Source organism: Toxotes jaculatrix, chromosome 14 (assembly GCF_017976425.1).
Source record: "Toxotes jaculatrix isolate fToxJac2 chromosome 14, fToxJac2.pri, whole genome shotgun sequence".
Lineage (NCBI taxonomy): Eukaryota > Metazoa > Chordata > Actinopteri > Toxotidae > Toxotes > Toxotes jaculatrix.
In genome coordinates, this window is record NC_054407.1 from 8047710 (window position 1) to 8071068 (window position 23359).

Here is a 23359-nt window from a genome sequence, read left to right on the forward strand (position 1 = left end):
TTTTCTAAAGAGTTGTTATAACTCTTCTTGCTTTGGTTTGATAGACTTTGAACGACTGAATAAAATTTGCATTGCGATCATATTTCTTCCTGTATACCTATTCTTGGCACTTGCCCAAAAAAGCTGGTTGTGATTCTATTAACACACATCCTCATTTCAAGGCAGGAAATCAAAAGGGAACTTCAGACCATGCGTGGCCCGTGGGACTACATTTTTAAAATGCGTTGTTCTTTACAACTACAGCTCTTGGTGCAGGTCTGACCTGTCATTTTCATCTCTTCCTCTTCCTCTTTCTCAATTCCTCTTCCTCTTGCCTTTAACTACTTTACCAGCTGTCAGAACTCACCTTTTGAACTGTTACTGCGTTGATGCCAACAATGATAATTTCGTATCCGTGCATTTTGATGATAAATCAATCACCTCATGTCCTGAATGTGCTCTTGTCTGCTTGGTCTGTGAAACTTCACCTTGTGTAGACAATATGTTCTCAATCAAAAACACTTGTAACACATTATATGGAGCAGGCCTTACTTTAGGATGGGTAACAAATAATTGGCAATAAATGTAAGGGTAACCTTGTTTTTTAATGCATCCATGCATAGTGTATATTTCCTTTCCTGTGTTGGCTCACTTGAGATGTTTGCCCTTATCATATAAACACAACAGAAAACCTTTTTTGGTGCAGGAATGATCTCCTCTTCTCCTCTCCAGTCCTTCTGTTTCTATATCACTCTAACTTCAGTGTAACCACGTTATCTCTAATCCAGACATCAGCATTAACTTTTTGCACTTAGAGACACTGATGATTTCATGTCACTGCACTTTGATCATGAAGCAGCCATCTGGTTTGGATGTGCTCTTTCATGGTAATCTGTAAAAGAATATTATTTAAAAGAATATTAACTTGCTGCAATGTGTTAATCAAGGCTAAACTCCACAGCCCATCTGGAGCAGCCCCTCATTTTAGGATGAGTAACTAATAATTGAGCGGGTAACTAAATATTCAAAAACACTACGTAATCCCAGAGTACATTGCTCCACTGTCTGCATTACCTAATCCCATAAGCCATCGCGAGGGGGGGCGTGGATATGGCTAGTTGTCAGAGCAACCTGCATGTCATTAGACACACCCCGCCCACCAAATCATCTTAAGCCAATCAGAAGCCGTAGAAATGACATCATTGTTATTTTCAGTAGAGCTGCAGCTTAGAGGTGGATAAAGTTCGTCTCCACGTTGGAAGTGATAGAAAGTATTATCCCTATTCAGGCACTGTTTCTAGTTTTTGGGAAGGAGGATAAATCAAACAGGATACTTGGGGTGTAAAAATACTGAGGCTCGGAGGCGGAGGAACGACGGGTTTGTTTGTTTTTTTTTTTGTTGAAGATCAGACGGGTCACAAGAGAAAAGTTTTCTCAGGACACCAAGTTGTCAAGTGAGTAGAACTTCAACAATAGGCGGACTCTAATCACGAACAGTAGAGAGACAGGGAGTCTCGGGACATATGTAAAGAGTCGATTTTGGACTTTTTTTTTTTGGTAAAGGAGAAAAGACCTCCCTCAAGGTGATAACAAACTTTTATGTCCAGAAAAATGGAAGCGACGTTCTACGACGAAGCCGTAAATGCCTCCAACTCTCAGCATGACGGGACGGCGGTGTATGGCTTCAACCCCAAAACCCTCAAACAGACCATGACCCTGAACCTTAACGACCCGAAAAACTTCAAACCCCAGCTGGGCGCCAAGGCCCTGGACATCCTGACGTCCCCTGATGTCGGGTTACTGAAGCTGGCCTCGCCTGAACTGGAGAGACTCATCATCCAGTCCTGCAGCGGGCTGACGACTCCCACCCCGACCCAGTTCGTCTGTCCCAAGAACATCACGGACGAGCAGGAGGGCTTTGCCGATGGGTTCGTGAGGGCACTGGCTGAGCTCCACTACCAGCAGCATATACCGGTCGCCCACCCCGACGCACAGACCGGCGCTACCAACGGCGTAGCATCCGGCTCTGCTGCGTCCGAGGGCGGCGGGATTCCCTACAGCTGCACGGTGCGCACCGAGCCGCCGGAGTACACAAACTTGGGCACTTTCAGTCGAGCTGTGAGCTCTGCGTCTGCACCTGCCAACGAGAGGCACCCATCCACAAGTTACCCAGCCGCCCCGCCGCCGTCCCACAATCACATGGACCACCAGCTGGCGGCAGCGCAGCACTCGAGGCTACACGCGCTCAAAGAGGAGCCGCAGACGGTGCCCGAGATGTCCGGCGAGACCCCGCCGCTCTCCCCCATCGACATGGAGACACAGGAGCGCATCAAAGCGGAGAGGAAGCGCATGAGGAACAGGGTGGCCGCGTCCAAATGCCGGAAAAGGAAGCTGGAGAGAATCTCCCGGCTGGAGGAGAGGGTCAAAAACCTTAAGAGCCAAAACACGGAGTTGGTTTCCTCTGCCAACGTCCTCCGGGACGAGCTGGCTCTGCTCAAGCAAAAGGTCATGGACCACGTTAACAGCGGCTGCCAGCTCATTTTGACGCAGCAGCTCCAAGCTTACTAGACTGGGAAAAGAACCAAGGGACATTTCTTGGGGACCAAAATGCAGCTTAAAGGGGGGCCTGTTGTTCAGCCTTGCAAGGGGTGGGGGTTGGGGCGGGGGGGGGGGGGGGGTCTCAGTTCACGTTTCCACCAAATGATCCACTCAGGCTGTATCCACAGACGAATGGTGACCGACAAGATACCTGTAGCTAATTGGTCAGTATAATGAATTAACACGGAGCAGAGAGAGGCCACCAAACTTATTGCACAGACGCACAGCTCAGAGGGAACATTTGCTCTTATTACACCTCTGATGTGACTTGATACATATTTCTGGCAATTGTGTCTTCATTATTTTATTTTATTTTTTTATTTCCATCCAGATTTACAAAATCTAATTTGTATTGCGTAAGGCCAAGGAAACATGGCAAGTGTCAGATACCCTGCCACAAGCCACAATTGTCAATTGATCACGGCCCACACCGTCTTCCACGCTGACAGGACTGTCAGAGCTTGTGTGGGGTCAAATTTCAAATGGAGACAAACACAATGAGAACCAGGCCTTGCCCTGCAAATCTCCCACTATGTCAAGTATATGTATATGTATGCATACAGACATGAGTCAAGCACTGAGTATCCCACCAGCGACTAGCCGACATGTACAGAGTAACACTTACAAAAATAAAACAAGTTTCACACCTTTTACGCGAGGACTCTTATAGGTGTGTGTGTAGCGTTTACTGACAAAAAAAAGAAACTGCCTTACTTTCTTAACCCATTGTGTTCATACAACTTTGTGATATAGGTGTAACTAATGTTAGACCTCAAATAACACTTTGTAATAATATTTGTACGCTGTATTTTGAGCACTTCGAAATATGACAAAATAAAAATGTTGGACACGCGTGATGCGTTAGTACTTTTTGTGTGTGCCGAACAATAGGGTGGGTGGGTGGGGCTGGGTGTATAAGATTGGATAATTGAATACAGTCTTTATGTGAAGTGTTTGTTATTGAAGGAACTGGGGCGGACGGGATACTGAGTCATCAGTGCAGTGCGAGGTGCTCGTAATGGCTGGTGAATCTACTCGGCCTCCCATTGGACGGTGAGGTGTCGGAAGTGAGCCGCAGGCAGCCAAATATGGAAAGAGGTCCCGAGCGAGCCCTGGGACGTTCATGTGTGTATCTGAATCACCGTCCTCCCACTACAGCCGGTGACTCCTTGAAGAAGATACATCTATATGGAGTATATTGATGTACAGAAAAAAAGTATTTTGATGCCGGCTAAGGAATATTTTGTATTAAAAAAAATGCATGTTTTATTTATTTTTTACCAACTGCTGCCTGTAAATATAAATTACAAACACGCTTTGTGTAGAAAAAGATACAAATTTATACACATTTTCACCTGAACTAGAATAAACATGGCGACCAGATATTCAAGTGCACCGAGACACTAAAAATCCAGACAAACTGTCCACACAACTGTGGACCACCAACACTGAGGGACACCACTAAGAGCTGCAGGAACACTTCTGACACAGTTTCACTAGAGGTTCACGAGGGGCATAAGAAGGCCGCTGTGCCTGGTGGATTTTAAAGACCCAACACACCCACAATAAAACCACACAGGTGTTTTTACTTAGTCGTCAACTCGACCTCTTCTCAGGATCTTATACAAACTGTACTTGATTGACATCTGTTGTGCCTGTTAAGACATCTTTATCATTCTTGGGTACATCAAACTGGACCTAATTATCATCATAGCATTGCATCTAACTTCAGCCTGACATGAGGTCCAATTAGTCAGACTAAATAAAAACACCTGCGTGGATTTTTTTTTTTTAATTTCTATGTGCAGTATGTTGAGACCTGGTCATGCACACAATACTACATGATTAGATATGACCTGTTTTCTTACAGGGTGTTTTTAATCAACAGCGGCGTTGCATATCTGACAATACGAACAAGATGAACTGCAGCCGTGTTTCACTCTGTTCAGGCTTTCTTACCCTCCTGCACTTAAACACTAACACTGTGCGACCTGGGCTGGAAGCTTATTTTCCTGTCCGGTGCTCATAGCTGCTGTTAAATCCTAAAATTAAACACAAATATTATATCCACAAAATTAGATTTTCACTATATGACAGAAGTTGAAAACGATAGCTAGTCGACTGCCAAAATGGCTGGTGGACCAGACAAAAATAAAGCAGCTGCAGTGATAATTTGCCAGCTATTGGCTATTGGCTGGAGCTGACTGCCCCCTCTGTGTCCACTGTCCAACTATTTTGTTTCATCTTGTTCCACTCATCCTCTATCTTTCAGTGCAACATGAATGTGATTTTCCAGGTCTTACAAGGTTTCCTGAACACACTGTTGCCCATCTATTTCTGTTTGGGGGTTATATTTGTGTTTGCTTCCTGATGATATCCCACAGTTCATACACAGTCCAGCGTCAGTGGTTCTCAGCTGACCAGCACGCCTTCTTTCGCAGCCAGGCGTTGCCGGTGAACGTGGTCTTGTTCTAATTCTTCGTGGCTGGGGTGCCAGAGCCGCGACAGGATGCGCTCCATGTTGAGGGCGTACATAGTGTGGGAGGGCATCACACCATGGTGAACCTACAGCAGACAACGGATATTAAACCATATGAAAACGTGACGGTTAACTGATGACAGGCCAGTGTTGATAACGTGAACAAAATCAGTTATAAGCTGAAATTACAGGGGTCGAAGTACAGTTCACCAACATGACCATCACCATGACATGTTCAAATATCTGAGAACAAGAAAATACAAACATACATTATATAGTGAATAAATGTTCTCTGTATACAGATGTCACTCAGTAATGTTCATTTTATAGCAAAGTATAAATACAATAATCTTCTGTGTGACCAGGTATTAAGTACAAGGTCATGACTTATAAAAACACGGTGTTACTGAGGCTCATTGACTTCTACACGCTGGCTTACTCTTTGATTATTGAGGTAACTACAATATATGAAGCTTATGATTTTAGGATAAGGTCACTTGATTAAGTTATTTTACAACTACTGATCACGTTCTCAATTAATAATTTAGTCTATAAACGGTAACAAAATTGTGAAAATTGAAAAAAGGGTTAGGGTTATTAGGCCCATTTTGTTCTCTTCAAATAGCTTGTTCTACCCAATCAAAACCCTAACTCCTAACCCCACAAAAAAGATATATCTTGTGTCAATTAAGACCATAAACAGCAGAAATTCCACTTTTATCAATCACATCCGTCTTACATATCACTTGAGTATAATCTTACATAATTTCATAAGAGATTACAAGGTAGAAGATGTAATCACATTTTACTGGTTCATGACCCTCTTAACTAAATGTGACCACTGCAGCACAGTGCAGTCATGAGTTACAACCATGCTCGGTCATGAGCCCCTGCCCTCCCCCCAGCCCATAAATAAATTTGCCCAGTTGCTTGGGAGGATCATAAATCCAATGGAAAACCTTTCATTTGAGTTCTTCCAAATTTACAAGGTACTAGATATTCTGAAGGTGCTAGGACCAGGAACATCCATGAGCAAATTTCTATTACCTGTAAAGCCTCTAGGAGATCAAACAAGCTGATTGGAGAGAGGGGAGCTGGAAGGCTGTCAGCTGAACAAGCCAGTAAATGGACAGCTTGTTGCTCAGCCTCATCAGGTGACATCTGAGGTGGTGGGCCAGCAGGGAGAGAAGCACTTGGTGGAGGACTGCATGAAAGAAAAAGAAATGTGATCAGTATTACTACTACCCTTTAATAACAGCTACAGAAACAATAGTTAACTGTGTAGATTATTGTGTGATAATCAAAGCAACTCTCTTTATTTTTTATATAGAACATGCACAATGCTTATCAGCTGGTAAGGACTAACACAGTTGTCCCTACCATTCAGTAACACTGTGGTAAGCAGCGAGGCTGTTTTTCAGATAGGGCTGCGGCGTGACATCACTGCCAAAGGCATACGGGAAATGACCATCCCGTAACCGATACGCCTTCCTCCGGGTGATTACAGCCGTCAGGACATCTTTCAGATGGTGCTGAAATAAATCAGAGCACTAAGTAAAGCTTTGCCCAGTCTCCTGAGTAAACACAGCTGTCAGTCATACGTAATAAGTGGTGCAGAAAATAAATCTCTCCATTCATTTAATCCTGTGCAGGGAGGTCAAAACATCTAATGCCAACGAAGAGTTCAGTTCCAAAATAAATCTCTACCATCCCAAGAACACCATTGTTTGAGTTTGTACTGAACTTACAGGTGATTTAACACATTTGCATACAAAATGAATTCACTTCTTGAGGACAGAATGAATTGCATTTTAAAAGTACTGCATCATGAATTTCAGGACCAAAACTGATGCACAGAATTTTGGAAAGAACCCCTTTAAATATTTTGTCTGCTTGAGTGTCTACAGCCATGTTTCACCTGAATATACAAACCTAAACTAGACATGAATTCTGCAATGACAGTTAAATATAGATACTTGCTTTCAGTTTTAGGGAGAATACATACACTTTCTGTGGTATTAACTTTTTAAATATTTACTCAACAATTCTTTACTCATCCCTTTGATTAACTGTGTTAATTAACTATTTATTCGCAATCATCTGCACTCTCCTGGTGGACAGTTTCTACAAACCTCAACAGCATGGATCATGGCGCTGACGGCATCTTCTGTGATGTTGTCAAGGCCCAGCTCAAATGCCGTCACCATCATGCGGGCCTCCAGCTGGCCTCGTGTGGGCAGCAGCAGAGTGTGGGCGCTGAGACGGAGCTCCTCTTCCTCACCTCCCACCTCTCGTGGGCTGAAGGGCTGGGCGGCACTCAGAGGGTTCTGAGGCTGGAAACGATGCTGAAGACGCAAACAGGACATACTGAGCATTCAAATAATGTAGTCAATTCTTCAGACAAGGTTAATTAAATATAACTGACCTTTAAAAAAATAAACAGCCAACCATCATTTGACAAACAAGCTGTTCAGAGATTACTGACTTGAGACAACTTACATCAAATTTTTGTCTAGAGGAACATTTCTTCTTCCCTTTTGGTTTGCCAGGCTTTGAAGCAGAGCCACCTTGCCACTGTAGCGGTCCAGCGCCCTCTAGAGGACAAAGCAGAACACAGGACACCAAATGCATCAAAGACACCTTTGAATGATGATCCATCAACACTGTTTCCCCGTCTATATATTAATTTCAGTTTATTTAAAGCTTGTACATGGAACTAAAACACAAAATTCAAATTCTTTAATCACAGGCCAGTTCTTAGTGTCTTAGTGACTGTTATCACAGCTTCTTACTGTGTCCTATTTCAGTTATATTTATTATTGATGTGAATGAAAATTACTTTGCTAACAAGTAAAAGTAGATACTGAGGTTACGACAGATTGTGGAACTGAAAGATCGTATAGTATTGTATTCTTTATACTGTAGTACTGTACAGAATACAGTGTTCCTACCTGGCGTGGAGACAATGATCTGGCAGCGTGTGAGAATGGCCAGGAGGAAATCATTGTGAACATGGACTGCAGAGGAAGGAGGAGGGAAACACAAAATAAGAACACCTCTACAGATAGAACCAATTTCCTAACATAAACATTATAAATGCAGTTTTTTTCCTGACTACTAACCATTCTCCTGTGCCAACAGGCGACGTGCCTCAATGTCAAACTCCTCCTTACTGATCTTTTGTTTGAACCATAGCTTCAGGTTTGCCCAATAACTGCACGGACAGACAACAAATACAAAACATCACTGAGGTTCATATATAACATTAATTTCACAAATAAACCTATGCTACACATGCTGCATTATCTCAAGAATTTACGCTCTCAGTATTGACTTTAAATAATCTATCGTCTCTAAAAATGTGTTTAACAGCTACGTTTCTTTTTCTCCTTTATTTTATCCTCTTTTCGTTTTGCTAATCGAAGGTACACTTGTAAATACTTTCATGCTGTGTTCAAACAAACCTACAATAATGTTAAAGTATACTTAACTATCGTAAAGTTCAAAACGAGGAAAAAAAACATGTTTTGTATCATTTCACCCCGAGAACAGATAATAAACACTAAAGGCTCATTGGTGCTGCAAACATTAGCAAGTGCTAGCAAGCAAGTTAATGGCGAAATTACGCACAGCATACAAAGTCAAAAAGCAACGGCAGAAAAAGAAAATATACACAAACAGAAATATACTTACTGTTTGACATTATCGCCGATTGCATCAGTTAAATTTTTCTTTGCAATCTCAAGCTCGCTAGCATGAGCCGCCATAACGCTCATAAACGCCTACGCAGACGTCATCACCCGGCGACATCAAATCTCCCCCTTTTTTCTTGTATTTGTAAACTTTATTGCACAGCTAGTGTATTTGTAACAATCACAACGGAACACATGACTTGGCAATGAATCACACATAGGTTTTTCTGTCTATAGCAAACAGCATCATCACCTGCTTACTGCACATAGCGGCTGTGATGATGGAACAGCTGTTGTATGGACAGCTATAAAAACTGATACTCAAAACGACATCTTTTAAATGTCTTTAATAGCTACATTTTTGCACTTATTCTTGGACCCACACACGTGTATTACAATCTATACTTACGATTTTTACACAGTTTTTCTTCTGTAGGCCATATCACTCTAGTCACTATAGTTTGGTAATAAAACTCTTCAACCACTAGATGGCCTCGTGGTCATGTGAATTTTGCAAAGCCCAGTTCACCCAGCATCCTGGTGCAACAGAGCGTGTTAGACCAGTGCATTTGCAATAATGCAGTGCTTTATTAAAGTGTAAAAACACATCATAGCAGCAAGGTCGAGGTGCATTTCACCCCAAAATGTAGTGCAGTAACAAGTTTTATTGTAATGGGGCACCATGGGTTCACTGGAGCCTGAGCTAATGTGTTTAGAGTATGGCTGCAGGGTCAATAGTCAACGCCAAGAATGTGACCGAAGAAACCCTTTAAAATTATCTCGCTGGCATAAAGCTGAGTTGCAACGGAGTAAGAATGAATTTAATTTATCCTCTTTCCCAGCATTATTAATGTTGATTTTGAATGATGTTCCAGCTTTTTACTGCTTAGCAAAACCAATCTGAGGGGGATTTTTTGGTCCACTAACTCCAGAAATGTATTTTTAAAATGATATCAGTAAACTCCTTCCAAAACAAAGCCAGATGCCAGAATCCAAAGTGTAGCTTTAATAAAATTGGAGAAAGCTGTCATTAAACAAAACGTTGTATCACATCCCATTTTAACCACTGAAATTCCTGCCCCATGCGAAAGACACTCACATCTGCTCCCACTTTAGAATACAGCAGCTAAAATGTCAACTACTGCTAAATGAAGCCTCTGCATTTCCTGTCCTAGCATCAAAATGTAGTAGTAGAGTTACCAGTTGAATTCAGAACTAGTGGAAAAATGTTACTAATCATATTAAAGCACATTCAAGTTTGGCTGTAGTGGGACTTTAATTTCATTTGACTATCCGGTGGTCTTGGCTCAGTTTAGCTTCAGGCGCCAAGTCCTTAATATCTTTCCAAAAAATATTTTTTGTTTTTATTACTATAAAGATTTTCTAGCTCCTTCTATTTATATCACTTTGCAGTGTGGTTGTTTTTAACTGTTCTTTTTTTATCGTACATGTTTTCTAATTTTCTTATTTTTCTTCAAGTCATTTGATCAAACTAATGCTGCAAACTTTCTTTGTTACTTTTTCAAAGTTATATGCAGAATTTACTGTTAGTAGCTAAAAGATAAGGCCAAGATTAGTGTAATAGAAACTGCTGTAAGTTGTTTTTTTTTTCTTCTCCGCTGGACTGGATGTAAAACATTTCTGTGGTTTCTTCTGTTGTCCTCTGCGGCTCTTTGGCTCATGTCTCTCTTGAGCAGGTTTAGACTGGGAGGCCCTTTTGTTTTTCACTGTTTTAACTATGGTGTAAAAACAGTTGAGTAGTGAGGGCGATCGCTCCTTTGGCTCTGTCTCCCCAGGCGGTCCTAAAGCCTTAAACAGACCTCTGTGATTCATGCCATTCATCACAATAAGTGGAATCATATATCCAGAACACATACAGTTAACAGTCATACTGTAGACTATTAGTGGGTCCTCTGGTTCAGTGACTAATGCTGACTCCACACTCTTCTGAAGTCATGCGTCTTTACAAAAGAGATTCATTTGATCATGTCAGGGGTTTCAAAGTTTAAGTCTAGAATAAACAAACATTTCATGCCGACTACATGAACAATGAAAACCATCTGAATTTCTGGTCACTAATAGATGTATTTAACAGACAAAATGTCTGTTAATAAGCAGCTGAAACTCAAGGCTCAAATGTTCCTTTGTTATATCTGGGTTGCGATTGGTGCTTACATTGATTTGTTTCTGTCAAAGGAAAAGAAAAAACCTGATTAAAATAAATCTCATTCTCACAATCTCAGCACTCACTTGTGTGCTTCACAGTTAAATCAAATATCATTCCGCTGTATGTTTTAGACAAATAGGGAAAGTGGAAAGTTTAGCTGTGTGCCGCTCAGTGAGCCTTCCCAGATCCCTCCAAATGATCATCCATCTTAAACAAGTGTCTATTAAGCTTTAAATCAAAAGGGCACTTACGAATGGACTTAGCTATGGAGTTGTTTAACTGTCCCAGTTTGGGCAAGAATTAGTCATGGTGCTTATTTTCAAAGAAAACAGCTCCACATCCTGTTCGTTGATTTGCTGGTTGACACTAACTGAGCTTTCGTGGGCTAATGAGTCACTCTCACGGACCTTCCCCCTCCAGCATATGTCCTTTAGCAAATAGCAATGAACTGTGGAGCCGGCTTCTTCCAAAAATCTTCCGAGCCTGGTGCCATTTTGGTGGTAAAATTCGTAGACAGCAAAGCTTCACTCAGTGACAAAGAAGGCTTTCACCTCTAAAACCTCCAGAGGACCACACGGCAGCAGCGCTCGTCCATCCTCAGTTGGCTGGCCAGGTATTCGAGGTGGTACAGGCCTGAGTGTGGTCCCCTCACCAGAGCCAAGGATGTCACCGTCACTGTTCCAATGCCTGACTGCGCAGGAGTTTGGTTTTTGTGGGCTAATCATGCATTTCCATACCCCCATGAGGCTGTGTAAAATGTGAGGGTTCAGTGTGTGGTGGGCAGAGTTATTGGAAGACTTCAGTTACAGCTCCAGTGGTGACCGAGCATCCCACACTGGCAGTCTGTGGGGTGGTTAGCACCAGCGTTTGAGAGGCAGATTTGTGACAGGAAGGTGGGTCGTTACAATCATGGTTCTAATCCCTGGACCCAGCTGGGAAAATGTGTGTCGAAGTTAAACCAGTGCTCTCATCACCTTCATCAAAAGTTGTTAAGGGGCCTGTGAAAAAGGTACTGCTCCAGTAGAGCTGCTCAGTGGCCAACAGAAGAGAACAGGATGGACACAGTATCCAGTCTCAATGAATACACAAAAAAAAGTGTTGGATTCAAAGAACAAGTGTGCTCTGATGGCTAGGTGTTCAATTAATATCTTGGAAGGGAGCATCTGCTCTTGACCTTTCCATCTGTAACCCCACTTAAATCGCTGGTGTGGGTTCTTGTCAGCCAAATAAACTACTCTTGTATGTGCATTTACATGGTACTTTCACTTAATTTACTTAAGGAAAAATCCAGTATTTTCCTTTATGTAAATTTTGAGATATGTGCTTATTGGCTTTCTTGCCAAGAGTGAGATGAGGTTAATACCGCTCTCATGTCTGTACACTAAATATGAAGCTAGGGCCAGCAGGCAGTTAGCAAAAAGACTGTGAGGAAGGGACCACATCCCTCTGTCCAAAGTAAAAAGAAAAAATCCACCTTACATTACCTTTGAAGCTCACTAATTCTGTCCAAAATCAAAATGTCAAAAAGTGAGAAGTTGTGGTTTTTGGGTGAGTAACGTGTTGGATTACAGGAGCTGGGCACAGTGACATGGCTCCAAAGCTCCAGTACTACCCAAAGAACCACAACATGCTGTTTTTACCTTTTCTTCCTGCAAAGATAAAATAAATGAGATATAACATGTCAAGCAGAGAGCCTTAGACATGTAGGATGACATTTTAAAACTCTGGACAGAGCCAGGCTGCCTGGTTCTGCTTCCAGTCTTTATGCTAACATAAACTACCCACCTGCTGGCTTTACCTTCATGTAAACCATTTAGACATGAGAGTGGTATCAATTTTACTCTCAGCAAGAAAGAAAACAAGCACCTTTCCCAAAATGTCAAACTATTCCTTTAAGTTCTTTAAATCCAATATGGTGCCTGCACATGAGCATGGATAAGGCTCTATTTTTTGTGCTATGCTAATGTAGCTTTATATTTACTATGCAGAGACAGTGGTATTTATCTTCTCACCTAAGTTGCTAAGATCCGTTAATGAAAACATTACCCGCAGGAAACAGAAGTTTCATGGTTATGATGTGACAAATTTGTGCTTTGTTTGCACAGTGGAACAAAAAGAATAAAAAACTGTGAAATAGAATCATGTAGTTCAGGTTGTGAGTCAGATTTGAATTACATGACTTGCCCTCATCCAGTCAACCACAGAAATGTGTTGCCACTTAAAAAGAGATTTCTTTGTGTCATATTCATCAGTCTCCTCACAGCTTTTTCAAGCCAACTCAAAACACACAGGCACATTTAAGAGAACTTCTATTACTGTTAAATACAAACGTGTATCAGAATTTCAGTGGGGAAGCTTCTTTAGCAGCGTCTTCCATAAAGTTAAACTTACAATATCTGTTTGAAACAACTGTGGGAAACAACCACTATTATCTAAAATGACTCACATCCGTAAGATAAGACTGGAATGTGTATGCAATCTTATCACAGACTAAAAAAGAAGTAGTCATATAATAATTATGACTTGGTTAACCGTATTTATCAGCCCTTGAGGTGAACTCTTTCGAATTCCTGTGGACATGAGTGTCCCCTGAAGTGACCCAAAATGTTCTCTGTTTACTGAATGTTAGTTGTGTAAATTGTTCTGCCAAGTGCTGTGACTCATAGGGTTCAGCTTTTATTGCTGTTTAATTTTAACATTATAATGAAATTTTTATTAGATGTTGCGTTTTTACATGTCCATAAACATGTTTCCATGTCCAGCTGGGTTTGACCGGTCTCCCTGCTTTGTGCTTCGTTTGTTTCATAAAAGTTTGTTAAAGAGATGGGTGTGAGGGCCATTGTGGTCAGTTAGAAAAAACAGCACAATATGAGAGTCTGTTTTCGGCTCAGAGACCAAAGGCTTGTTTGTCTTTCATGTGTGTTGTGGATGCAAGGCTGTTGTTCAAAGCAGACCCACCAGTTCAAATCCCCCAGCTCCCCTCTCCTCTGGGATGGTTTCCCCAATAGGACACAGCTCTGCTTCCATACTGGTGATTACAGAGTGCAGAAACCCACGACTTTGTCAATGAAAGATATTTGTTACAAAAACATACAGTTGAAGCACTTTTGTGTGGAAAGAATGTAAATTTCTGTGTATTTAAAAGAAAGAGGGGGGGAAAAATAACTTGGAAATTTGGACCAATTCCATCCCAGTTCATCCCCTCCTTCCCCTCCTTCCCCTCCCCTCCTCTCCCCTCCTCTCCTCTCTCCCTTCGTTTTCTTTCTCCATCCTGTCTGGCTTTCAGCAATGTGTTTCTCGTTGTCTGTCCCAATGCCCATAACTCTCAAGACGCTGGGTCGGCATATTTTTCATGCTCGAAAACCGCTCAAAACAAAACGTAACTCCATCTTTTTTTTCTCTCAACAATGCTTGTTTTTTCCCAGAGTCGTACTGAAATTTAATCAACAGCCAAATGAGAAAATCATATAACAGCAATTTCCAATACGTGCAAGCACACTTTAAGAATGATTGTCCTATACAGTGGAGGAAATTAGTTCTATTTTCTGTAGGATCATTCACTGTTCCCTCAGGATACCTGGCCCTTTTCACTGTTATGATAAGTTAATTGTACACATAAATTACAGTTTCTTGTCATCTGCATTTGGACCAAGCAGTTTAAAAAACAGTACAAAGGTCATATTAAGTGTAGGGAGAAAAAAATAAAATTAGTACTGTTTCTGTGTAATCAAATGTACATAAATTTATATAGGTATTAACACAATGTATTTTCCAGGTCCCGGCAAATATACCTTTAAAGTTAAATACCATATGAGTGTTTCCCCTAGATGTTTATCTTGGCGAGGTAGGAAGAGATGCATTTAGAGCCTGTGACGCTAAAGCTTATGAATGAAATCAATACCAATGAAGTTCTGTGCACGGGGTGACCTAGTGATGAGGAAAACACTGTGGTTTCTTAATCAGACAGACATCCTGCATTATTTAACTGCAACATGTTTGAGTTATTTCTCCTATCATATGCATTCGGTGGTTAAAGGAACTGTATGGCTTGCTATAAATAGTCATGTCCCCTAAAATCCTTCTATGTGTGCATCTATTATATTTATACATATATATATTTTTATATAAAGAAAATAATGTTCAAGCAGAGTCTGGTTCTGTTACAGGAGGCAATTCAAGTCACTACTGATGGTTGGTAATCTCCATTGGTGTGGTTCTTTTATCTTGGATCAACCAGTTGCTGACGACATATTTAGTTAAGATTTTGAATGAGGTTCAAGTGTGACCTGGCCTCCATAGCTGCCCGTGGACCAGCCTGGCTTACAGTATCTCCTCAGTCTATGGGCCTGATCATCATGCGGACAGATTTCATGGAGTAGAAGCCTCCGCCATAGTCCGCCCAGAAGATCCCATCTTGGAACTTGCTGCGGTAGACGCCTCCGGTGTACCAGACACCGTTGAGATTGGTTTGGCCGCAAGCATTGTACCACCAGCCTCCTTTATGGAAATGGGCACAGTTACCTGTTGTTTGGGGGGAGAGGAAGGACGATGATCAGCTTTCACAGAAGGAATGATTCAAGGAATCATTTTGATGTTGTCTTTAGAAAACATCAGCTGGTGATAGAGAATTTTTCAAGAAAATCAATGTCATCGACTCCCCACTTCTTGCTTGTTGCTGCCAGCTTGTTAAAGCTCACTGATAAATTTGCTTGCAGGCTGAGGTTAAAGTTCCTGACCCACCACTGCAACCCTTTTTGATATCAGGACCCCATGTTCACCTACCTGAGAAGGCGTCCTTGTCTCGATCCAGAGTAGTGAACTGTTTGCCATTGTGGCTGCTGAGGGAGTCCCCGGCGTTCCCCTGGTAGGTGCCCAGCCGCAGGCGGTAGCCTTCGCTCTCTGGCTCCAGGTGGAAGCTGCTGTACTGAGCATAGACCTTTTTGCCCATCCAGTCCTCCAGCTCCACCAGCAGCTTGTAGTCCCCCTGCCTCCCTAAATTGTAGATGCCTTCCAGACCGAGCCAGTATTCCCCATCTATGTTGCCAAAGCCGCTCTGAGTCAAAGGAAGATCAAAAGGAAGATTACGGAAAAATTACAGAAAATAATATGAATTGTTTGTTATGTGGCAGCGCAGGGAGTTTAGAAACATGAGAATTGTTTAGAAACTTTGGAAGAGGCTGTGGGATTGTTAGCAGAACAAATGAGAATTTTCTTTGTGATGACGTTTTCGCTCACGGTTCTGTAGTTATGAAAAACTTCAAAAGAAAAAAGCTCTGTGGCAAAAGAATGCCACCCTGTCTCTGACATTCCTAAGACCGACATGCTGTGCTGGAAAATAAGCATCAATCTTCAGAATGCTGGTTCATCACTCAAACCCCACAGATCTCTTGGATCCAAACTGGAATGGCAAAACTGGAAAGTGTGCTTATAACGTCAAACAATCTACGCCTGGCCATGCGCCTCCAGAACACTTCACTTGGTAGAAGAGGTTGAGGTTTGTGATTGTGGATTAGCTGGGTGAGCCAGCAGATGATGAATGATGTAGAGTTTCAGTCTGGGGCCTCCTCTCTGGTACTCTGTGTGTGTGTGTGTGTGTGTGTGTGTGTACATGTGGTGGCTTTGTGGGAGAGAGGCAAATCAATGTTGAACAGGGCAATTTAGCTTCCAGTTACACATGCACAGGTCTGGCCGGGCTGAATGGAACACGGGATTGCTGAAGCTGCCAGCAGCGATATACTACTTCTCATTCTCACACAGCTTTGATGAGAGGGCTCTATATGGTGTGGTGCAGTAAGCCAACCAGCCATCCATCCAGGAAGGCACCATAGTAGTAGCGGTTTTGGAAAGAAACGCCTGCAGATTGAGCTGTGGAACATACCTTCCTAGTAGGCCATCTAATGTTTCATAATGGGAATCTCAAAGCAAATGACCTCGGACGAATAGTGCTGCTGACAGGACGTTATATTTTACAGTAAGTGAAAACACAAGGATACTGGCCTGAGATAGAGTCCCAAATGAGAAGACCCCAAATGGTTCCTTTAGATGGGTCATATAACACCTCCACTGTTGTCTCTGGACGAGCCAAGTACTCAGAGGTTGGTCCAGGAGAAGAGAGAAAAAAAAGGAGACAGACAGGGCAAGGAACTTGTCATTGTCATCACCTTGTAGTTATCCCAGTTCCTGAAGAAGTTAACAGATCCGTCTCTCCTGCTCTGGATAACAGTCCAGCCCCCATTGTCTATATCCTGCTCACACCAGACCTGCACTGGCCTCTCTGCTTCATCTGGTCTGATCAGGTACATGCCGCTGGTGCTGTGGCCCGCTTCCTGTGCCTCAAGACAGTCTCTGAACGGGCCTGAAAGAAAGAACAATAAGAGAGCAGGTGGTAGTCACTGTCACATAAAACCAGATCCTGTACCCCATGTGTGGACCATCTAAAAGGTAGCTCAGCTCGGCTAGTTAGCATAACTGGTTTGTCTGGTATTACGTATTACACTATTATGGTTAAATGTGTTTACTGTCTTTTATGTAGTGTAACAAACAAATCACTAAAATCCCTTTTTAATTACAGGAGACAGACTGGAAAAAGTAGCTAAATTCCAAGTCCAGCCTCAACTAGCAGCGGTGCAGTCACTGCTGTTCATGTTTTTTGTTTGTTTGTTTTGTTTTGTTTTGTTTGATGGTAAAACAGATGTCAGATGGTCAGATTCTGATACTGACTAAAGCTTGACCTATTATGTAGTGACTATGGCTTTTGGAGGAAGTTTTAGCCATTTTTGAAGTCACAGGACCAAGACAACAACATGAGCGCCATGAGTTTACATGAGGAAAAATACACTGGAGTCGGTGTCTGGAAGAGGGTTAAATAAGTAGGAAAGACCATTTGGAAAGATCAAAATCATACAAGCAGACAGCTTAATAGAAAACACATTTATCTAGGACCACAGAGATACACTTATTTACTATATCTTCCAGCATGGGATAATGGGGCTAATTAAGTCACTGTAATAAGAAATTACTTGCCTACATTTGAGGTTAAAAAACCAAAATAGATATCCTGTTAAGGCAGTGTCTGAGTGGTAAGAGTCTGCCCTTTTTAAAGGTAATGCTCATTACAAGAGTTTTAATTACAAGCACATGTAGCACTGAGTTTATTTAAAGGGCGAGTAACCCTGTCCCAGCTAATAATACAGTCATGTAAAGGTATGGTTCATTCACTTCATGAAGTATACCAGAAGTGCGTCTACTTTGTGGTTTGGAGGAGCCTATCATGCCAGCCTGGGTTTTGTCTGCATCTCACATGCAATGGAACAGTCTTGTAAAGGATCGTTTTCATACTCAGCAGCACTGAAATCCTACACACTTTATTATTCTTGGGCGAGGGCAATCTAAATGTGTCAGGAATTTCTGTTGATGAGCAAAATCGCATTGGTTCAGTCTTTCTTTGCTTTAAGTCCCCTGCCTCAGTTCAGACGTTACAACATTTTTATTTCCATCCTGGTTTGTGTTCTTTCTGTTGAACGGGGAGCAGAGTTCCAGCTGAATTTGCAAATCTTTAACCTTTGGGAATGAGGCCACCGGCCCACCTGCAGCTGTATTCAAAGTCAGAGATTATTATTTTGTTATGGTTGGCCTGCAAAGTCATGACTGCTCTACATTTTACCATGACTTGGATGATATGGTTTGGATTTTCCTGACTGAATGAAGGAATGATTGAATGAAAAATACTTAGGAGATGGATGGATTGATCACTCACCAGCTCACCAACTCACTCACTCACTCACTTACTCACTCACCTTCAGCGCTAAAGTTTCTCTGAGGAGGTTTTTGGACTTCCAGGGTTCCACTTGTGGGTGATGGCCCAGAGCGAGAGCCCCTTTCCCGGGCAAACCCTCGTGTGTTGTCCCTCTGGATCTCATTGGTGAAACGTGGCACATTGACAGGAATGTTCTCAGGCACCACCTGCACTAGTGGTGGTCCCACAGGTTGGTGCTCATGCCTGCGGCTGTACACCTGCATACAACGTTCTTCCAGTGCTCCAATCAGCACTGACTGGTTGTTTACCACTGCAGACAGGGCTGCGTATTTGGCCTCTAGTTCCCTGTACCTAGAGGCCAGACGCAGTGATTCAGTGGTGGCATTAAGAATGCGTGTCTCCAGCTGCGCCAGCTCCAGAGAGTTGTCCCTCTTCCTGATGATCTCATGCAGCAGCTGCATGTAGAGCTGGGTCACCCTAGAGTTCATGTTCCTGCTCTCTTTCCTCAATAGCTTCATCTCATTTACCAAGTTGCCGTCCACATCCACCACCAGCTTCAAAGTCTCCACCTCTCGACGCTGCTTTGACAGAAGGTCGCGCACTGCAGCTACATCCAGGCGCGTCACTCTGTCCTTGTCGGTGGAATAACCCCGGGCAGCACAGATGGGGCCTGTGATCTTCTGTTCAGGGACCAGGAAGGTATAAGAGCACTTTTTGTTTTCTCCGCTGGCCTCTGGAGCTCTTCGTATCCGCGAGAGGATGGGGTTTTTGGTGAGGGCTTGGCTATTGCTCCAGAGAGCCAAACCAAACAGAATGAATAGGCTCCACGTCCCAGGTCCCATGGTTCTTCCTCTGTTTATCACCAAACAAGCTACAGATCTCTAAAAAAGAAAGAAAAGCAGAGACCATTTTATTTAAAGGCCCATTGGCTCACTAATGTATTTGTAGTAGTTTTTGGACACAGAGGATTATGCTATACATCATGCTTTGGCTACACTGGCAATACTTGTTAATAGTATTGTTAATTGTTGGTATTGGTATTTTCATTTGATTTGCTGGTGTGAGAAAAATATAGATTATCACCAAACTTATTCTTTTTTTTTGGTCCAAGTCTTTGTTTCCGTTTTTTTGCCACCACTCAGCTTGTACTTTCTGTTCAATTTCCCAGCAGGCACAGCACCAGAAGACTAGCCTGTTATGCAGATGTTTTCTTTTCTGCACTTATCCAGTATAATCCAATATAACCACTGTGCCTGCAAAGCTTAAATAGTCAAAGAGCATCTGTTGGCATGATACAGAAGAGAGTTTCCAGTCAGGACTCAACACAAGAGCTTTGCTTAATTCTGAAGAAAGTGAGCATTAAAATGTAAAGTGAAAACTGGCAGATTCTGGCACAGACACAGCTGCTTTCACACTACAAGTATTCCAGACAGTCCTGCCCTTGGCAGGATGTAGCTTCTGGTTCACGTGTGGTGGAGTAAGAGCAGTGCCACACACCCACCACAAATCTGTTATCGTAACTCAGATTCTCAATACGTTCCCTCATGGGTTCTCTTTCATTAAAGCTCTTACCACAACTGTATCAGGTGTCTGGGTGTGTGCAAGTGCCGAGATCTGTTTTTCATATTTCTGTAGATTTCCCAGGTCAGACCTCCCCATGAACCTCCTCTATAGCCTTTCAGTGTACCTGCTCATGTGAATTATTATGTAAAAAAAAAAAAAAAAACCCTTTCTGACAAAAGATTTGACTGAAAAGGAACATGTTTGGTGAAAAATGGAGTTCATTCAGCCACTGATGACAATGAACAAATCACTTTAATGGGGCAGCATCCACTGCCAGTCTTTGATGGATTCTTGAGGTGTAGAACTATCAGTAAGACGCAAAATAAAAACAGTAGAAGCTGGGAGGTGGTTCATCATTGGGCCTCACCGGCTCATTTTAACTTCTGCCATTTCTGCCTGACTGGTACAAACAGATAAATTTGAATTTGGTGAGAAATAAAAGAAATTGATGTGTTCGAGGAGCAGCAGGGGGAGCAGGGATCCCTGATTTATGAGTAATGTTTTCTGGAGTCTATTTTTGGAAGGAAAGCTTGTGTTTTGAGCTTATTGGTTTTGACAGAGCAATGAATGGAGCAGGGGTGGGTGACGCTCAAAAATGCATGCTAAGTGAAAGATCCCTCCTTCCATATTCAATAGCGAGGCTTGGCTCTGGAAGTAGGACTACTGGTGAGCCAACTGCAGGCTGATTTCAGCAGTGGTGCCAAATCCAACCAGAAGGCAGCCTGAGGGATACGGCCAAGAAGGTTAAGTAACCTTCACCTAACACTTCTGACAGGCACAAAATATGACCCACTTCATATCGGAGCTCATCAAAAACAAATCCACTGAGGAGTTTAACAGATGCCAAAGAGGCAGAATTAAATGAGTCCAAGACAGAGACAGCAGGGGCTTTGAATCATTTCTGTGGTCTCCTCTTGATGTTTAGTTGCACTGAAGAGTCCTGACCACAGTTAATGGGACAGATCCCAGAGCATTACCTAAGCTCCAACTGCTGCTGTAGCAGAATAGTACCCTTTTATCACTGTCATAGGGAAAAAAAAAACATGCTTGCCTCAAGGGAAATATATAATAGCAAGTTTTTGTGTTTTCATGAAGCACAATGACAGCATCTGAGCCAACATTAATTCTTAATAACTATGTTGTTGCAGCATGAGATTTTTTGAAGTGCCCTGAAGTGTGTATTTTAGCTTTAACATATGGAACAAGCTGCAGTTTGTTTTGTCACAGATTATAAACCATCTGAGGGCAAAGGAAAAGGCACTTTGAGGAAAACGGGCCATGTGTCAGAGCTCAGAGACACCTTGGCACTGACAGTCAGTTATTATTACCCAGAGAGTACGTTTTCCTGTCTTTCCTTAATCACAGGTCATCCCCTTCAATAGCTCGGTCTCAGCAATTGGCCCGTCTGCACGTCTCCAGCCCCACAATATGAATCTCACAGGCCCCAGCCTGACAGGAGTGACAGTGTTTACACAGAGGCTCCTCAGCCAGGGCTGTGAATCTCATCGGCTGTTATTACCACCAGGTTTCTCTCTGTCGTTCACACCCTGCTGGTCTTCATCAAGTCAGCCGCAGCAGCCATTTTTTTTTTTTGTTGTTGTTCACTTATTAAAAGGGGTATTTTCTCCTCTCCTCCTCCAGCTCAGAGCCAGCCCTGACCAGATCCAGCCACCTCATTTATATTAATGCAGTCCTTGCAACCAGACAGGTCAAACTTTGCGGCGGCTGGTTTTCCCAGCCCAGAGGAACAGGAGGGCATTGCCAGTCAGCCCACTGACATAAGTGTTACCACTGAACTCTAACTGTCTACTGGTAAGCTCCTGACACTTAAAAGATTTTCTTTCATATTCAAGCCCTCAGTAAATACATTGCTAATCAGAAAGCCCCCCCCCCCCCCCCCCCCCCCCATTTCTTCAGTCTGACTTTATTGTGGCTTTTGCTGTTGGCCAGCAGATTTTTTTTAGGACTGTGCCAATTAGCCCACAAGTTATTCTGATGGTGCCACTGATTAAGTCCGTCTGCTGAGGGGGGGGGGGGGGGGGTGACATGATGCAGAAGCTTTATACATGGCGGATTTGATCATGGGGTTTACGCCACATGTACATCTGGATTTTAAAAACAAATATGAGTGACTTTAAATGTCCAAATGTTTAATCTAAGTGATTTGCCATCATTCTATAGCTCTTTATGAAGTGTTGTGGATGTTTAGAAGATCCAACTTCCATCTTAAAACTTCCAAAGTCTATTATTGTTGTCTACTTTATGGTTGAAAACTACCTTGACTTTTACCAGTAATTCCATTTTTTCTTATTGCATTAAATACTGAGAAGATCTAAGGTTTCAACAATTTCAATACATTTTAAGAGATGATAAAAAAAAACATACAAATACCATAATAATTTCACATAATAAGATAAAAAAAAAAAACCCCAAAAAATTTAAATCTTACCTGTGTCAGTGAGTTCAGTCAGTGGTCCAGGATGTGGCAGGTAAGACCCAGTTTGGCGTCTCAGTTGTGGTTCCTATTTAGGTTCATGCTCTCCATTCTCCTCCTCTCACTCTCAGTCTCCCTCTGTCTTTGCTCTCATTGAGAATGAAGGCCTGCACACAGCCGTGGCACAAGCAAACACCGTCCACTAGGAGAGAACAGTGGAGGGTGGTCCATACACAGAAGGAGGGAGGCTGATGGTGTGATTTACTCTGTAGTTTGAGCAGAGGGAAGATTTGGCCCTGCCTTCCTCCTCTGATGTCACATAAAGTTTAGGAAGAAAGTAAAAGGCTCCTCCTAAGACAAGGTTTTCACCACAGATGAAATACTATGTGATGAATCACATTAGCTGGGTAGGCAGTAAGAGTGGTGAAGACACTCACAATCAGGCTAGCTGTCATCATTTAACTCTCGTAAGATCCTGTTTACAAGGATAGTTTGTCTCCCACGCACACGCAATTTGTCTGTCAGGCTTGTAGAAGTTGATGATCTACACATACACTCTCTTTCTCTCACACACTCATCTGTCAGAGTCACTCATATAACTATATTTCTCACAGTCTCCTTACTCCTCCTCTCCACAAAGCTGTTTCCTATCAGCTCTAATCTAATGACTAAGTGACTCTGGCAATTCAGT

General features: G+C 42.5%; 3 protein-coding genes across 4 annotated transcripts; 1 reads left to right on the forward strand and 2 right to left on the reverse strand.

Annotated features, from left to right (window-relative positions):
• The first annotated feature begins 1204 nt into the window (after positions 1 to 1204).
• Positions 1205 to 3427, forward strand: LOC121193615 (transcription factor AP-1-like). Its single transcript, XM_041056011.1, has one exon. It carries the CDS (start codon positions 1579 to 1581, stop codon positions 2545 to 2547), a length of 969 nt encoding a protein of 322 aa, XP_040911945.1. The 5' UTR covers positions 1205 to 1578; the 3' UTR covers positions 2548 to 3427.
• Positions 3428 to 4382: 955 nt separating this feature from the next.
• tada1 (transcriptional adaptor 1) lies at positions 4383 to 8853 on the reverse strand. Of its 2 annotated transcripts, XR_005895224.1 has the most exons (9): positions 8750 to 8853; positions 8179 to 8270; positions 8008 to 8073; positions 7556 to 7650; positions 7189 to 7401; positions 6437 to 6588; positions 6104 to 6260; positions 4910 to 5142; positions 4383 to 4690 (listed from the first exon to the last, which is right to left on the reverse strand). XR_005895224.1 is itself a non-coding variant. In XM_041054360.1 (8 exons), exons 1-8 carry the CDS (start codon positions 8830 to 8832, stop codon positions 4990 to 4992), a joined length of 1011 nt encoding a protein of 336 aa, XP_040910294.1. In that variant the 5' UTR covers positions 8833 to 8853; the 3' UTR covers positions 4383 to 4989. The 2 variants fall into 2 exon arrangements, 1 of the variants encoding a protein (XP_040910294.1); XM_041054360.1 differs by having other exon boundaries at positions 4383 to 5142.
• Positions 8854 to 14314: 5461 nt separating this feature from the next.
• angptl1b (angiopoietin-like 1b) lies at positions 14315 to 22869 on the reverse strand. The gene is made up of 5 exons (XM_041056271.1): positions 22684 to 22869; positions 18712 to 19552; positions 17077 to 17270; positions 15698 to 15968; positions 14315 to 15436 (listed from the first exon to the last, which is right to left on the reverse strand). Exons 2-5 carry the CDS (start codon positions 19511 to 19513, stop codon positions 15249 to 15251), a joined length of 1455 nt encoding a protein of 484 aa, XP_040912205.1. The 5' UTR covers positions 19514 to 19552; positions 22684 to 22869; the 3' UTR covers positions 14315 to 15248.
• Between the last annotated feature and the right edge of the window lie 490 nt (positions 22870 to 23359).

Coding starts and splice junctions, on each gene's coding strand:
- LOC121193615 (XM_041056011.1), top strand. CDS start 1,579: ATGTCCAGAAAAATGGAAGCGACGTTCTACGACGAAGCCGTAAATGCC.
- tada1 (XM_041054360.1), bottom strand. CDS start 8,832: ATGAGCGTTATGGCGGCTCATGCTAGCGAGCTTGAGATTGCAAAGAAA. Junction 6,589..7,188: donor CCATGATCCATGCTGTTGAG/GTTTGTAGAAAC, acceptor GATTTATTTCAG/CACCATCTGAAAGATGTCCT. Junction 5,143..6,103: donor ATCTCCTAGAGGCTTTACAG/GTAATAGAAATT, acceptor TGTCTGCTGTAG/GTTCACCATGGTGTGATGCC.
- angptl1b (XM_041056271.1), bottom strand. CDS start 19,513: ATGGGACCTGGGACGTGGAGCCTATTCATTCTGTTTGGTTTGGCTCTC. Junction 15,969..17,076: donor GGAACTGGGATAACTACAAG/GTGATGACAATG, acceptor CCTTTGACTCAG/AGCGGCTTTGGCAACATAGA. Junction 15,437..15,697: donor AGACAAGGACGCCTTCTCAG/GTAGGTGAACAT, acceptor CCCAAACAACAG/GTAACTGTGCCCATTTCCAT.